General features: G+C 45.4%; 1 protein-coding gene across 5 annotated transcripts in view; it reads left to right on the top strand.

Moving 5' to 3' along the window:
• Nucleotides 1-17,276, top strand: part of PRKCQ (protein kinase C theta) — a 152,529-nt gene that overhangs the window by 118,582 nt on the left and 16,671 nt on the right. For all 5 annotated transcript variants that reach the window (XM_089906534.1, XM_089906536.1, XM_089906533.1 and 2 more), the window contains 3 exons: nucleotides 1,776-1,838; nucleotides 9,286-9,424; nucleotides 14,977-15,165. In XM_089906534.1, coding sequence (XP_089762660.1) covers nucleotides 1,776-1,838; nucleotides 9,286-9,424; nucleotides 14,977-15,165 — 391 coding nt within the window. The remainder of the gene's footprint in view (nucleotides 1-1,775; nucleotides 1,839-9,285; nucleotides 9,425-14,976; nucleotides 15,166-17,276) is intronic.

Raw genomic sequence — 17,276 nt, forward strand, 5'->3', positions numbered from 1 at the left:
TTTTCCTGTTTCTCACTCAGTGGGCCTAAACCCCAGGGTGAGGTGACCCCAGGAACACATCCAATGAGGCACCTGTTTTCCCAGCTTGCGAAGCTTAAATTCAGGTTGCTTTTATTTCATTTCTCTGCCGCGAGGTCAACTACTTAGTTTCTTAAGGAGCCACCCCACTTCATCAGGCTTCTAAATCATCCAAACCCAGAAGCAATATTTGCCCCTTAAATGGAAGTCAAATGGAGCGCAGATGGGCAAGGCGGTCACTGGGTGGGGCTTCACGGAGGCCTTTCAAGGGAAGCTCAGTGTGAAGGCATCAGTCAGCTCTGGGGGCAGGAGAATTAGGAAACAGGAAGAGACATTTGCTCTCTCTCGAGAATACGTTCTCCTTCTTTGGCATCAAGCCACTCCAGGCGCTGGCTAAATCGAGCAGGGTGGGTTTACTAGGTGGGACTGCAGCTGAGTCCCACAGAAGCCCCGCACCCTTCCTCCCTCAGGCCCTCTTTCCTGAGTCATCAAACCACTTAGACGGTCAAACACAAGAAAACTGTGCCCCTGGCTCCACTTAAAAGGGTGGGTGCACACTAGCCTTGCTTGCTGTATGCTCAGTAATCTCACTCACCCCTAATGAACACTCGGAGGGGTTCAGGTCGAGCTGCGTTGAGAGAGACTTTTCCACGAGCTCCTACAGAAACCCCGGCTGAAGTGGCTGTTTTGTCGAATCCAGTGGGTAGTACGCCACCGATCTCATTGCTTCCAGGAACCATCGGCCAAGTGCCCGGAGATAATTTTATGAGATTCCTGCAGCCCAGAAATCATCGGGTATTTTTCTGCTAGAAAGGATTCTCGGGGTCCCTTCCAGGTGTGTAAGGCATGAAAGCCATCGCAGACACATGCTATCTATCTGTCCTCACTGCCTCCCAGGAAGGGGTTTCTGCGTTCTTCTCCAAGATCCAGCAGACCTCACTTTCGGGAAGTTCTCCCTTATCTCTAACTTCAATTCTCCTGTAAACTCACCTCCTTTGAGTCTGTCATTTTTGAAGGTGGAGAGCAAGGTATCACCTCCCAGCTTCTAATACAGGCATATCGTTTGATGGCACTTCACTTTATCGTGCTTTGCAGGTACTTGGTTTTTTTTATAAAGGAAGGTTTGTGGCAGCTCTGCGTTGCCAGATGATGGTTAGCATCTTTTAGCCATATTTTTTTAACCGAAGTATAGTTCACAAGTATTTAATTAAGATATGTACGCTTTTTTTTTAGACATAATACTATTGCGTGCTTCATAGGCGACACTGTAGTGTCAACATAATTTTATATGCACTGGGAAACCAAAAAAACTCGTGTGACTCGCTGTACTGCGGTGGTCTGGAACCGAAGCCGTGAGATCCCTGAGGTCTGCCTGTGTGCGTTTCTCCTCCTCTCAGGCTATGTGGAATGACCTGCAGACAGGTCTGCGGGATCCAAGTAGATTTTAAAATAAAAGGGAAAATTATTTCCCTATTGTTATATTTAGTGTTTTTGAATGTTCTAAAATGACAGTTTGAGCATTATAGTTTACAATATAAGAATAAGCCCTAGATGCGGGTAGGGCTAAATATACCAGCTCCATTTCATTCTCTCAGGGCTGAAGCTGGATGTGTAGAATGGATGATGTCTTCCTTTTGCTGTGATTAAACAAACTTCCGTGCGCACATTTAGCAGAGCGCTGCACACTCACTATATAAAAAGGGGAATTTTTCTTCCTGGTAAACATTCATGTTGAGCCTTGATTTTCCTTCCCTCAGGTTCTATGCTGCCGAAATCATTCTCGGTCTGCAGTTCCTTCATTCCAAAGGAATAGTCTACAGGTAAATTTTACTCTTTGGAAACAAGTACTGGGATAACTGGATTTCCTGGTCCAGGTGATTTCATCATTGTGCTTGAGGGACGTGAAGTGGTCAGTGTGCTTTTGTGGCAGAAAGTTCCACACCCGGGCTTCCTGACCAGAGTGACAGCACGGATGGTGATTTACCAACCAAGTAAGAAATTCCGCTCTCAAAAGCAATAAGGGGGGCTTCCCTGGTGGCGCAGTGGTTGAGAGTCCGCCTGCCGATGCAGGGGACACGGGTTCGTGCCCCGGTCCGGGAAGATCCCACGTGCCGCGGAGCGGCTGGGCTCGTGAGCCATGGCCACTGGGCCTGCGCGTCCGGAGCCTATGCTCCGCAACAGGAGAGGCCACAACAGTGAGAGGCCCGCGTACCGCAAAAAAAAAAAAGCAATAAGGCTCTGATCTCATTTTGTTCTCCCTCTCTTCTACCTTTTGTCTCATTTCCTTCCGTTACTTTCTCTTTGGCCTCTTATTGTTGCTTTCTTCTGTCTTTTGTATCTCTCCTTCTTGCCTGTATTTGCACATTGAATGTCCTCCTTTCGGGTGAGGGATAAGGGGAGGCCTTCCTTGAACAAACACACCTGTGAAAACCTACAAGCCTACACCTTGTCTGCATGCCCAGGATGCCATGTGTGCCCTCTTTCTTGAGTGGATGTCTGTCCAGAATCTATTGGACACCGTCATTTCACATCCTTCTTGGATGAAAGCTAATGTACTTCAGTCTCCTTACTTCTCTCAAAGCACAGTTGACACTTACTTATCATACAGATCTTCAAAGGCTTAGTTGTCTCATTTCAGACTCACTGCAGATTGGGCGGGGTGGGGGGTGTATAGTGAAGAAAACAAATAAAAAAGGAAGGAAGGAGCTGGACTGGATGCTGGCTGAGCAGCTGGAGGCCTACACAGTGACCACTGGTGACAAGGGAAGCTGAGAACCGACATAAAGGGAAGATGCAGGACAACCTCAAGGCCCCGAGACAGTGGGATCACGTGCTTTTCTGCAGCAGGTGCTCACAGGAATGACCGGAGTCATCAGCACAGGCTAAGTGATGTTCCACACAGATTGTTGAAGATGGCAAGCTGTGTATAATGCAGTCCAGAAGCATTCCGTCTGGGATGGCCAGTACTGGGCTTTGGTGCTTACAGAATAGGCTGAAAATTCACTTAGGGAAACCTCTCCATTTCCAGAGGGTCCAGCCAAGTGAGGGCTGCCCCATTTAGAGGCCAGAACTAAAGACTTAGGAACTCATTTTTCTTAAGCCGTCTCTTTGGCATCCTTTGGATATACTTTTGTATTTGGGGGAGCGGGGGCTATCTACAAAACAATAGATTAAAAATCTGTTTTATACCATTCTTTAATCTTCAGGAAAGTGAGAAATACTCACCAGAACGCTGAAAACCCTGATCAGATTCCATGGTTGTTTTCCTCTTTATATCTGTAATGCCTGCAATATCCCTAAGATATACCACTGAGACACTCAGTAGATTGTGTGGGATGGATGGATAGGAAAGAGGGAGGAAAAGTTAGGAAGACTGGAGAAAAGAGAGATCTTAGGGCTGAAAGGGACCTCATGCAACCAAACCCCACATGCCCCAGTATAGTCTCTTTCTCCACATCACGGTGTTTCTATTATTTCATCTTGTAAATTATTGACACGCAGGACAAAGACCAAGGTCCATAAGTGTCTTTAATATCATAAATTGTACCCATTTTAGAGCTCTTACTACATCCATGAGAAATATTTTCTAAGGCTTCTTATGCACCACAAAGAAAGAATCCTGGGTTTATTTAGCAGTGTACTCACTGAGGCTGTAGGAGATCCTTGAAAGACATGGAATAATTAAAACTGGGGGAGGTCATCCAGCAGGTACACTGACACTAAGATCGGCCTTAAGAAATTATTCAACTGCCCATTGTAACCTTACTGGCCTATACTTTTCATTGGGCCACTGAATTAACAAGGGGATTCTATTAGTTTCCTTTTTCTGACCACTCATGATCATCATATTAGTTTTGAAGGGTTGCCATAAGAAATGAGCACAAACCTGATGGCTTAAGCCAATAGAATTTATTCCCTCAGAGCTCTGGAGTCCCGAGGTCCAAAATCAAGGTGTCAGCAGGGCCACGCTCCCTCTGCAGGTTCTAGGGGAGGATCCTTCCTTGCCCCCTCCAGTTTTTGGTGGCCCCAGGTGTTCCTGGGCTTGGGGTCACTCCAGTTTCTGCCTCAGTTTTCACAGGGCCTTCTTTTCTCCCTGTGTCTTCCCTGTATGTCTCTTACAAGTCCACTTGACATTGGATTTAGGGATCACCCAGATAATCCAAGATGATCTAATTTCAAGATCCTTAACTTGATTACATCTACAAATACCAATTTTCCAAATAAGGTCTCACAAAATTCCAGGGACTAGGACATAAATATCTTTTTTGGGGGGGGGCACCACTAAACCCACTACAACTGGTAATGAAGACGGACCAGCCACTAAACACACAGCCTTGGTTAAGCATTGTGGTGGATTCAAAAGCTATTGAAGTCCCAACCTCTGGATCCATAATTAAGCTACTTTCTGGATTTTTATTTTGGGTTTTTTGGAGGTAAAATATAAGTACATGAAAAGACACAAACAGCATACTCTAAAAAAAGTCTAAATGAGTGAGATTCTAATTAAAAGTAAGTGCCGGGACTTCCCTGGTGGTACCGTGGTTAAGAATCCGTCTGCCAATGCAGGGGACACGGGTTCGAGCCCTCGTCCGGGAAGATCCCACATGCCACGGAGCAACTAAGCCTGTGCGCCACAACTACTGAGCCTGCGCTCTAGAGCCTGTGAGCCACAACTACTGAAGCCCATGAGCCACAACTACTGAAGCCCACGTGCCTAGAGCCCATGCTCTGCAACAAGGGAAGCCACCACAATGAGAAGCCCGCACACCACAACGAAGAGTAGCCCCCGCCACCACAATGAGAAGCCCGCACACCACAACGAAGAATAGCCCCCGCTCACTGCAGCTAGAGAAAACACAGGCAGCAATGAAGACCCAACACAGCCAAACATAAATAAATAAGTTTATTTTTTTTTAAAAAAAAAAGTAAGTGCCAAAGGGAAGAATAACGAAGGTATCATCAGAAATAGGTGAGGGTATGCCAACAAAAAGTTCCCATCAGAAAGAGGATTTTTTTTTAAAGGGGGAGAGGCTTTATAAATGGAAGAAGTGACTCCAGAAAAGGCACAGAGATAGGAGTAAGGAGGTCGAGTGGAGGAATATTAAACAAATTGTGTCCAGCTTTTCTGGAAAGGCTGTTGTTGGCAGTCGCAAGAATTGAGGCCAAGAGATGTAGAGAAGCAGGTGGCAACATCAATCATCTACCATTACTGGTGGAATCGTAAAAGTGGTGGCATCTTAAAAGATGCCTCAGCCCTGGCTTAGGTTAAATGTAAAACCAAGGAGCTGGAAGATACGCAAACATAGAAGAAGCAGAATCTAGAGTCTCAAGTCTTAGAAATATTAGAACTGAAAGGGACCTTAAGATGATCTTTGATCGATGACACTGGACCCAACCCCTATATTTGAAACTACTTACAAATGCTTTCATGTGGATGATCTCATTGGATGCTCACAAGTTCTGTGGGATAAGCAAGGCAGGCATCACTGTACCCATTTTATGGATGAGTCATTAAAGGATCAGAGAGGAGACGTGGCTTGGCTGAGCTACTTAGTAATAAAACTTGGATTTGGAAGCTGTTTCTTCTGGCTCCCACTTTGCCTCTTCCAAATGGAGAAGCTTTGCTAATGTTGACAACACAATGGAAAGAAAGGCTTCCACTGAATTCTCGGTTGTACCTGGTGCCCCGATGTGCAGCCCTTTGGGCAGATGGGTGCTTCCAAGAGCCATGCCAGGTGACCTGGACCCTGAAGGCCCTTTCTGGGTCCTGGTGTCCTGTGAGGTACCTGTGAACACTCTGGCCTTTGGGTCCTGTGGCTTCTCCAGCTCGTCTCCCTCTGCCTTCACCCCTTCCTGCCCCTCAGGGTGTCTGGCTCTGCATGGCAGGCCTTCTAGACCTTTCCCCTTCTGACTTAGATCTCTCAAAGCTTCAATGACCTCCTCTCTCCCAGCCCTGTAGACACCCTGCCCACTTTAGAGGGTGGATTGAAAATTGAACATGAAGCTTTCCTAGCTTGAGGCCTAGGGAACATTCATTTTTAGAATTGACTAAAATGTACCCTTGCAATCACAGACGACTAGGTATCTCAGCAAGACCAGTTCAATGCGAAAGACCAGGTGAGCTTGGTTTAAGGGGATGTAAAAGAGGGTAAAGCCTGGATTTGCTGGGATAGACTGTATAATTTTAAGAGCCTTTGTTTTCCATTAGATAAATACGAATAAAAATAGTGATTCCAGATCAAAGGGCTATTGTGAGAATCAAATGATAAAATGCATGTGAAAGAAATTCCAATATTAGATATTATGTTCGTGATCCTTCTGAGCTATGTACAGTACTGCAGCTGGATATCTGGCTCCCTAGTGATGACCCTAAAACCATCCCTCAGCCAAATTTCTAGGAGCATACATATGTGGCTGTGAATGATGCAAATATGTTTCATTAGAGTGTGGGTTAGGAAATGAACCTGCAGTTTTAGCATAAGGAGTTAAATATGACCTATAATTGGACTTACTGGAATATAATCCATAAGTCACAATGAAAGTGGATTTAATTGAAATGAAGGAACAAGGCAGAAGGGCTGCCTACGGAGAAGACTTAGACGTATTGGAAGTCTTAAGTCCTAATAATGAAAGTGCGACAGCATTCGAGTTAGGATGGGAGAAACAGCCGAAACTGATCTGAATGTGAGACACACATTCACGTATCCTGGAGGTATCCATGCACCTGGTCAGACAGAAACCATCGTTGATGCATTAGTGACAGAGGTCAGCAAGCTGGCCCAGATGCAAGAGGTCAGCTCTGGGGAACACCTGCTAGCAGCATTTCTGCACCAAAACAGAACTGCATCCCATGCTCACGTCCTCTGGCTACTTTACTCACAGAAGGTGAGAAAGCAACAAAAGGGAACCATTACTTGGGACTTAATTGTAGCTGATAACTCGCTGGTGGTGAGATGGTCACTGGTTGGTGATGAATTCACTCAGATGGTTATGGAATGATAGCAACACGTGCTACACTCGCGTCAGAGCATCAAAGCACAGCAAGTACCAAGCAATACACTTTCCACCGTCGTGAAGCTTAGAGTGTAACAAAGGAGATAAAACAAACAGTGACGGGACTTTAGGATACGGGTATTGATTACAAGCATCATACAACCACTGAAACCTTTGCTTAAGCAGAAGCTAAGCCTCACTGAGAAAGCAGAACCAAGAATGCAGACCCATCAGAACCAAAGTGGCTCCTCTCTCATTGGCTGGGTTGTTCTTCGGGGTCACGGGGCCTCTGTCTCTACTCTTGGCCGAGCCACTTCAGCCTCTTCTTTTACAGGCTGGTTTTCTGTCCCTCCAAGGGCATGATGGAGGGCGCGCCACAGCAGCCCTACGCATCCGACACCCAGCCGAGACGGACTAGTGCCGTCATGTTGCAACCTCTGCAAGTTTTCCCCAAGAAGAAAAGCTGATCCACTGAGTCAGGCCTCCACCTGTGGCTCAATCAACAGGGGCGGAGGAGACAGAGCTACTTGCCAGGCCCTTTGGGAGCAGAATCTTTGAGAAGGAGATTCTGAGCATCTTCTCTTAGAGGAGGTGCAGAACAAGGCAACAGCAATAGCTCTTCTCTCCCAAGTCGTCTTAGCTCATTAAGGAAGGCAGTGGTAGCCACCACCCACCACATATCCTAGACTTAAAGGAGTTTTCACAAAGCTCAGAAATTCACGGCAGATAAAGGAAGAGAAAGCTGGATGTTATATAACCGACTAGAATTCATAAAATGCCACTGACTAAAGTCGATAAAAGTTTAAAGAAACTCATGTCAAGTGTCATTCCTGGATTATCTTTTTAAAAAATCCGTTTTGCAGGTACAGGATGACAGGAAAATGGTATAATGGTAGTTTGTGGGGGGAAGAAAAAAGGACACCTGGAGGTTATAGTTTACAGTGAGTTCCATATTAAGCATCGTTGTGATGGAACTTCTGAAATAACTAGTGCAGCCACAGTGCTCAGAGGCAAGAGGACTAGACCGGAAGCTAAGGGTGCCACCGTCACCTGCACCTGTGAGGTGATCATGTACCCGGAAGACACCGGTTTCATTCTGAGAACCATCTTTGAAGAAGAAAATGGACAAATTCGAGATATGTGCAGGATAGGGACCGGAATGTTGCAGAGTCTGAATACCATGCTGTGTGGAGGAGTAAAGGTCCCCAACTTGGTCAAGGAAAGACAAGAGAAAGCTTGGTGTCACTTTCCAAATATCCAAGCGGTCAAGTGTGGTAAACAGGCCAACAGGTAAAGTCACAGGGAGGCATAGTTTGGCCCGTGTTTTTAAAATCGTGTCACCACTTACATATCCCTAAAAAATGAAGTGGGCTGCCTTACAAGGATACTGGTTCTCTAAGGACAGAGGAAGTCATTGACATGGTGTTCTGGTAGCAGATGGATTCTGATTCTAGAATTAATCTGGGTTAGGAACAGCTTTCCTTATTTGGTCTTCGAATTAGGTGCAGGATAACTTATCCACACACACAGATACTTAGAGAATGGCATAAAATGAGTATATTTCTAGGCCTTTCTTCCTTTTCCGTTACCCCCAGGAAAGGTACCGGGATAAAGAGCCTCAGGTCTGTGTCTTGTCCATGGTATATTAGCTGCACTCCTTGGCAAGTCAGAAAGGGGAATCAGTAGCAACCGGCCATTCCTTTGAAGAGTCAGTTTTATCTACACCCCTACCTTGGATGGAAGTGGATGGGTGTATGTGTTGTGTAGTACTGAATACCACCCTACACCAGACACATCACCAAACACCAGCCCCCATGACATTTCATCACCAGCTTATTCCTTTCCATCCAGGCTTTGTTTCTTGAGGGCCCCTCTTAACACTGAGGGATGCTACTTTGCAGAGATAACGCATGACCTTTATGTGGCCCCACGTCGGCAGCTGCTCAGCCATTCATACGTGAAATATGGAGGGAGCTCTGGAGATGGGCCAGGTATTGATACAGAAGATACAGAACTCGGTCAGAGCCAGGCCCAGAGAAAGCCAACCTGGACCACGAGGGGCTGTACTGTACGTCCAGTCCTGGGCAAGAGACGCTGGTCAAGGAGGAAACACCAAGGACGAGAAGCAGTGACCCTGGAGGAGATAGGAGGACCAGCAAAGTACCTACTCATTGCCCTTCAGGCTGTGATGGGACGTGCAAGCCCCCGTCACAGGGCAAGTCCATGTTAACAAAACCGCGTGTTATTAAAGTGAGAATCTGCTTTGTTTTTCAGGGACCTGAAGCTTGATAACATCCTGTTAGACAAAGATGGACACATCAAAATAGCGGACTTTGGGATGTGCAAGGAGAACATGCTGGGGGATGCCAGGACGAACACCTTCTGCGGGACCCCCGACTACATCGCCCCGGAGGTAGGACGCGCCGCTCTGCACCCACCCGTACAACTCCGCCCTCCCGGGGCCAGCACCACTGCTTCCTTCTCCCCTGAAAATCAGAAGACCTTAAACTATTTTCGTTCAGGATGTGTATTTGTTTTTCGGAGTATTTGACAAATGCAGCTGCACCTAGGCGCCGCTAGTGTCGCACTGGGCGTGGTACCCGCGCTAACTTCTGCACCTCGCCAAGGCGTGAGGGACCCAGCAGGCCCTTCCCATCCTGGATCTCCCACCCCAGCCTTAAAATATAGTCGCTCTGCTCAGACCAACCAGAAGAAGCAACTGGTGAAGAGCCAGGCGGACACTGAACAGGCTCATGGGCATCTACCTAAGTCCAGTGGTTTCATTTTGGGACCAGAAAAACCTAAATTGTGGTTTCCAAGCTGCTACTGTGTGAGCCTGGAGAGGTCCCACTTCTCTCTCCTGTTACTGGGTCCCATGGGAGAGACTATGAAAGTTTAAAAACAGCAACAGAGAAAACAAAATAAGCCATCGCTCTCATATTCTGAGCCCCTGGAAGATCAGAGTTTGCTCAGAAGGCATCCATCAACGCCAGCTGCCCACCCCAGGGAGATGAGACACTCCCTTTCCCCTTGGTCCTTCCCGCAGCATAAACTTATCGCGGCTTTTCTATCTTTGGATCTCTCTGAACTACTGGGTGATTGCTCTAAAGTCAGGGGCTGTTTCTTATTCGCTTTCTAAAAACTTTCTTTTGAAATAATTATAAATTCACAAGAAGTTGCCAAAAATAGTACAGAAATGTCACCCATATCTACCCTTCCCCTACTGGTTCCAGCTTACGTAACTATGGTACAGTAACAGAACCGGGACATGGATGTTGTTACAAGGTGTGTAAAGTTTTGCCCCACTTATCGTATGTGTAGATCAGTGTGATCTTATCCACTTTTATATCCAAGGACGGAGCTCAGGGCTCGGCATATTAAGGTGCTAATAGCTAGCTTTTCAAAGAGTGAACGAACAACTATTGATAAGTGTGTGAGCGGTGACGGCTGTCTGATGGATAGACAGCGATGGGCCTCTGGTTTCCTGGGCAAAACAAATTCAGCAGCAAATCCCTGTCATAGCCAAAGTAATGTAGGGTCCTCAGTCTAAGAAACAGGAGACTCTGCCCTGTGCCTATGTACTTAGTTTAGATTGCACCTTGGTTAAATTCAAGCTTGGCCTCTGGTCAGCAAGAAATCATGGCTTTTACCTATCCTGTCTATACATGCCTTACGCCAAACCCTTTCCCAGGCAATCCTTCCTTCCCAATTCTGTTTCCTTTGACATCTTCCAGAATTTACCTTCAGAGACTGGCTTCTCTCTGCAACTTCAATCTCATTCTCTCATCTTCAAGCCTGCTTGTCTTCACACCATTCCACCCCTGGTCCTTTGTTCTCCCTGTACCTTCTCCATGAACAGCTATATTTATGACTATGATTTCAACTCCCAAATCAGTATGACCGGCCCAAACTTCTTGCTTCAGACCTGTATGTCTGTTTTCCTGCTGAGATCTCCAACTCACTGTCACAGGCCATTCGATCATAACAGATCCCAAACCCACTCTCTGTTGAAATTTCCCCCCCACACACACATGCACACACCCTTCTCCTTTATCCCCTTCTGGATGAATGACATACACATTCATCCATCCAGTCACCCAGCCAGAAAACTGGAATCCTCCAAGTCTTCTCCTTCCTTCTTACCCCTCCCAAATCCAAACACCAAGACCTTCTAAATATAGACCTCAGGGGTTCACACATCTGTTTTCATGCCTCCCCAATCTTGTGATTGTACTAAGAATCTCCCTTCTTTTTTGATCCTCAAAATGAATCCCTTTGGGGATTAAATCAAGCTTCTCCAATCCCGCCGCATCTTCCAGCTGCTGCCCTGGTCCAGGCCCTCAGCACCTCTGGTCTGGATCCTGGTGATGCCTTTTTACCCAGACTTTCCTCTCCGTGACCACCCAGCTGCCAGTGCCTCATCTTTACATATTTTCAGACTTTTTGACCATGCTCCCTCATCAGTTAAAAAAGCATCACCGGCATATGTATATTTATTATACATTATCACCAACTAACATAGTCTGTTATCAAACATGCAGAAAAAGGAACAGGCTGAACTTAAGATGAAATAAAGTTTTAAATAACTAAGTTGTATTCTATTAATAGTACATTTTATGCTTTATTAAAATAATGAGGCGAAATAACTTTGTAAAATCTTGGTTTAACCCTTTATGATTCTGCCACTCAAAAGTCTGCTTGGTTTCTTTCAGTTTCTGGTTTTATTGGCTCGTAGCCGAGAAAGAGCCCTCACAAAGGCACACTGTAGGACAGATGCTACAGTATGTACGTAAGGCAAGGTTCGTGGCTGAAGAGAGTGGATATAAGTCCAGAATGCACAACAGTGTTTTCTGATTTAGCCAGCTTCCTGTCACAACTAATGAAACGGTCACTGTTTTTAGCTTCGTTATAATGTGACAAAGAGCTGGTACTAGGAGTAAGTAAGATCTCTGCACTTGTCGTTTTCTACTGTGCATCATTAGCATGGTCTTCAATCCAAGTCTCTTTTGCAGATAACTTTTTAAGGATGTTCCATTTTGTGAAAATGAGTTTAGTTCAAACAGAACCCACCGATCCCCTTAACTAGGCATGCAACGCAAATGACGCACCTTAGGATAATAAGTAATCGTAATAGTGACGCACCTTACGATGTGCCGAAGACGAATGCTCTAGCCAAGCCACCACCAACTCCTCCCGAGATGAGGCTTCCCGTTCCTCCCTCGGGAAACCTAGTCACTGGTCACATTTCTAAATGAGGGCATCAGTGCCACTACTGGAATTTTTTAAACTTGCATAAATACAAGTTCTAATATTTTCTTCCCGTGTCTCGGCGTTATGCCGTCTAGGTGCTCCCTGGGGTGCGTGCCCTGTTCTGAGGGCCGCTGTTCCACCACGTCACCAGATCTACCTCTCTAACGGGAAGACCTGTCACGCCACGCCTTTAAAAATATTCAGGAAGTCCCCATTGTCAGCTGGGTACAAGCCAAAACCCCAAGAGAAGGTCCTTAATATATCCTGAGACATCCGTATCCTTCTCTCTCATATCCCTTAGCCATGCCCTCGGAATCCTTGGTCTGATTTACTCCCACCTCCAAAGTCATCTTCTCCCTGAAGGTGCCTCTGGCTTCTTGGAATAATCAATCAGTTGTTTCCTCCTCTGTGCTACCACAGCCCATGTGTAATCCCATTTGCCAGTAAACTGAATTTCTCACAGCTAAGGACCATGATTTATCCACCTCAGTGTCTAGTCTCCTCCTCCACAGCTCAGAGCACCCATCACCTGTTCCGTGAATGACCACACCAAGACATGCACCCCAAATGCCCATCTCTGAACATGTGCTGGAGATGGGGCCTCTTGTCTCTAGCCTCTCCCTTTTCCATCAAAATCCCACCCATTTTCCAAAGCTCCACTCACATGTCATCTCCGTTGTGAAGCTTTTCCTTTATCTCACTCACTGACCCATTGCCCTCTCCCCGGGGACCTCAATGATATGGGCGGAGGGCCTGAAACACAAAAAATAAGTGCATTCAGGGCAGCATCAGGAACGATGCATGAAAAAGCAGACGTGCTCCCTCAAACCAGGGAATAGCCTCACCAGCCCACGTCTCCTGAGACCTTCCCCAAAGCTCTGTGGTTCCCTATGTCACGGTTATAGGACCGAGGGTCTAACGTATAATTGGAGGTCCACGCTCATTTTGACAAAGAATAGAAAATAGTTAAATAGGGAGACACCCTACTTTCCAACATCTACTAGCCACTTAGTAAGTCCAGGTGGAATTTCAGTACATAGAAGCAGCTCCCTGGAGAAAGCAGGAGTCACTCGGAAACCAGAGCCATAGAGGCGTTGGTGGTCACTTGGTTTCTAAGGACGCTTTCCCCGCTGTGCACATCATGTGGTGAGTCATGTACAGACCTCAAATCACTAGCTCCAAGAGGTGGATGGAATTGTAGCTTTCTCTTGCTCTAAGAGAGGAAGGGGGACTCTGACGTGAAGTGGTAACATCATTATTATCTGAATTATTTGAGTAAAGATGGGGAGAGAACAGGACAAAAGACAGCATGGCCATAAGAAGGCACCAGGGGCTGAGATAGAAAAAGAGCCACTCCGGCCATTGTTTCCACACCAATTTTCTTTTAAAATACAGACTAATTTGAGCATGAATTAGATCGAAGTTCAAATCCTGGAAACATTATAATAGAAAAGGAACATTATGTAGTAAAATCCCAAAAGACCACGGTCCAGAACATAGCTTTCAACTCACTAAGCAGGCAACCTTAAAGAAGACCCATAACCTCCCGAGGTCCAGTCACCGTCCTTTGTTAAATAGGGATAACAGGACCTACCCCCAGAGGTTCTTATAAATAAACACCACGTATGGGAAACACCCAGTACACGTCAGCAGGCGTTTGCAGACATTCTGTTCATACAGTGTATAACTGAGTGTGAATCGGCATTTTGCTTCTTTCTCCTGACTTAAGACTGAAATTCTTTACTAACATCCCCTAGCCTTGGAAGACTTAATTTCTACCTCAGCTGTCTCCTGTCCTTCCAAATTTCTTTCCATTCATCCGCCAAACGAAATTGCTTACCAAGATGCGATGCTCAGAGCAGCTTCTGGTTGCCTTGGGCTCCCTCTTGTGGCACATCCTGGGAATTGCGTGTGAACCGGGCCCCACTTAAGGCCAATGTACCTGAGCTAAGACTGCGCAGTGTGTGCATCTTTATTTTCTTTATCATTCTCCCTGGGTCTACTTTTACACTATTCCTTAAGGCTAAGTTGTTTTTTTTTTACTTTAGAATTAACCTCAGTATTCAAACATTGAGTTAAGGCCGGTAGATAGCATTTTTATACCGGAAGTCAGCGGCAGACTGCAAAATTCTGTTTGCAGCTTGATCTTTATTTTCACAAATATCTATCAGCTTGTTATCCTAGTCTCTCTTGGCATAGTCACAAAATTTGACTCTTCGTAACCGTGACTAGTTAGGTTTAAGGGGTGGACTTGGTCAGACGACCCCTTTGGCTGCTTGATTAGCTACAGAACTTTATGCAAAGACTCAAGACCACAGAAGTCCATAAAACACATGGGTTTGATTTAGATATTCACCTCAGAGGCAATGAAGGGCTTAGATACACATCAGCTCTCTTAGGTCTGAATCTACCACCCATGGGCTCCCATCACAGATAGGAAAATGAAGAGCTGATGGTACAATTTAGTTGTTTTGCTTAAGGCCAGAGGGGGGAAGAAAGATGCTGAAATTCAAAAATGTTGCTTAGCTTTGGTACTGCCCACTTATTTCTATCCAATCATTAACTTCACAAAAGCTACAGTTTTCAGTGTAATCTTTGCTAAAACCATGCACTGTTCTTCATCAATTATGTCCTGAGTGGCCTTGAAAAGTCCATGCAGGGTTTTCAAGTCAACCTCGTTTTGATTAATTATGTCTCTGTCTTTTGGTCCCACAGATCCTGCTGGGTCAGAAGTACAACCATTCTGTGGACTGGTGGTCCTTTGGCGTCCTTCTCTACGAGATGCTAATAGGTCAGTCACCTTTCCATGGGCAAGATGAAGAGGAACTCTTCCACTCCATCCGCATGGACAGCCCCTTTTACCCACGATGGCTCGAGAAGGAGGCTAAGGACCTTTTAGTGAAGGTAAGACGTGAAGTCAAGGAGACCTTTGTATGAATAGTGTTAGGTTTTCTGATCAGTGTTCCCATTCATTTCTAAATTCTGATTTATACATCGTAAACAGTAACTGTGTCAAACGAGATTTAAAGAGGATGCTCACCATCTGTTTTAACTGAGGCACCAGTAGGATGAACATTAGAAATCAAAACGAGCATAAGATAGACCCTCACGTGCATAATTTACAAAAGAAATGCCCAGAAACCAGTTCCATGACTCTTGAATGGCCTTGCTTTGAGATGTAATTGGTCTGTTGAACAAACAACTTTGGGCTTAAAATTTGTTTCCCATAGTCCCTATTGAACCTATTCAGTCCACCTGAAACTGTAAAATTCCTAGAAGGCACCATAGACCGTAACTTCATCAGCATCAGTCTTAGCAGTGTCTTCGGGGATCTGACTCCACAAGCAAGGGAAACAAAAGCAAAGATAAACATATGGGACTACATCAAACTAAAAAGCTTCTGCACAGCAAGCGAAATCATCAGAATGAAAACTCTGTAGGGGACAAGATACTTGCAAATCATATATCTGATAAGGGATTAATATCCAAAATATATAAAGAACTCATACAACTCAACAATAAAAACAACCCAACTTTAAAATGGACAAAAGAGGATCTGAATAAACAATTCTCAGACATACAGATGGCTAATAGGCACATGAAAATGTGCTCAACGGCACTCATCAGGGAAATGCAAATCAAACCCACAATGAGCTATCACCTCACACCTGTGAGAATGGCTCTTAACAAGAAGAGATAATAAGTGCTGACGAGAAGGTGGAGAACAGGGAACCCTCCTGCACTGTTGGTGGGAATGTAAATCAGTAGAGCCACTATGGAAAACAGTATGGAGATTGCTCAGAAAGTTAAGAATAGAACTACCATACACTCATATGGTGTTCCACTTCTGGGCATTTATTCGAAGAACATGAAGACACTAGTTGGAAAAGATCTATGGACCCCTGTGTTCACTGCAGCATTATCTACAATAGCCAAGACATGGAAGCCACCTAAGTGTCCATCAGTGGAAGGATAGATGAAAATGTGCTATATATACACAACGGAATATTACTCAGCCATAAAAATCCTAGAGGGTGTTAAAGTTCGTGAAATAAGTCAGACAGAGACAAATACCATGTGATTTCACTCATGTGGAATCTAAAAAAAAAAACAAAACAGGGAACACACACAATAAAATAAAAACAAGCTCACAGATCCAGAGAACAGATGAGTGGTTCCCAGACGACTAGGGGTTTGGGAAGATTGGGCAAAGAATGGGTGAAGGGGGTCAACGCTATGGTGATGGATGGTAACCAGACTTCGGTGGTGATTACTCTATAGTGATTATAGTACTGCACACCTGAAACTTATCATTAAAAATCTTCCCCGGCCCTTGGATGAAGACTTGGATAGGATGTGTAACTTTCTGCTCACTCTTGGGGAAAAGACAAACTTCTTGTCACTCCTAAGTCATGAAACACTGTCTCAGCTGAGAAATTAAAGCTGTTCAGTCCAAGATATAAGTCATCACATCAATCTTAACTCAAAAGACTCCCGCTCCCTTTCCTCTGGCCAAGTTCATGGCTGAGAGCCACTCGCCTTGGAGAAGGGAGTATGGTCATAGTGTGTCTACCACATGTACGTTCTCTTCCTCTCCAGCTCTTGGGTTTCTGTTTCAGACCAAACACACAGAGAGGCTGGAGGAATTATAAGGAGGAAGGACTGCTCTTATACGGCTGAGGGGCTTCCTGCTCTTTGAACCTGGTGGGTTTTAAAGCCAAGGCTTTGGGACCTCCCTGGTGGTCCAGTGGTTATGACTCAGCACTTTTCACTGTCGTGGCCCAGGTTCAATCCCCGGTCAGGGAACTGAGATCCTGAAAGCTGCTCAGCATAGCCAAAAAATTAATAATAAAATAAAATAAAGCCAAGGCTTTGTATGGGATTCCAGCAGGTGTTCTGGAAATACCTATAACTGGGAACATTTTTAGCTGAAGCTTTTGACGTACAGGCTGCTCAATCCATTCCACAGCCCAGCTTCTGTACCAAACTCTAAGCCAGCAACACTCCACCCCAGC

This window comes from Delphinapterus leucas, chromosome 2 (genome assembly GCF_059928025.1).
Source record: "Delphinapterus leucas isolate spDelLeu-1000000601 "Yukka" chromosome 2, BTC_Dleu_Yukka2, whole genome shotgun sequence".
Classification (NCBI taxonomy): Eukaryota; Metazoa; Chordata; class Mammalia; order Artiodactyla; family Monodontidae; genus Delphinapterus; species Delphinapterus leucas.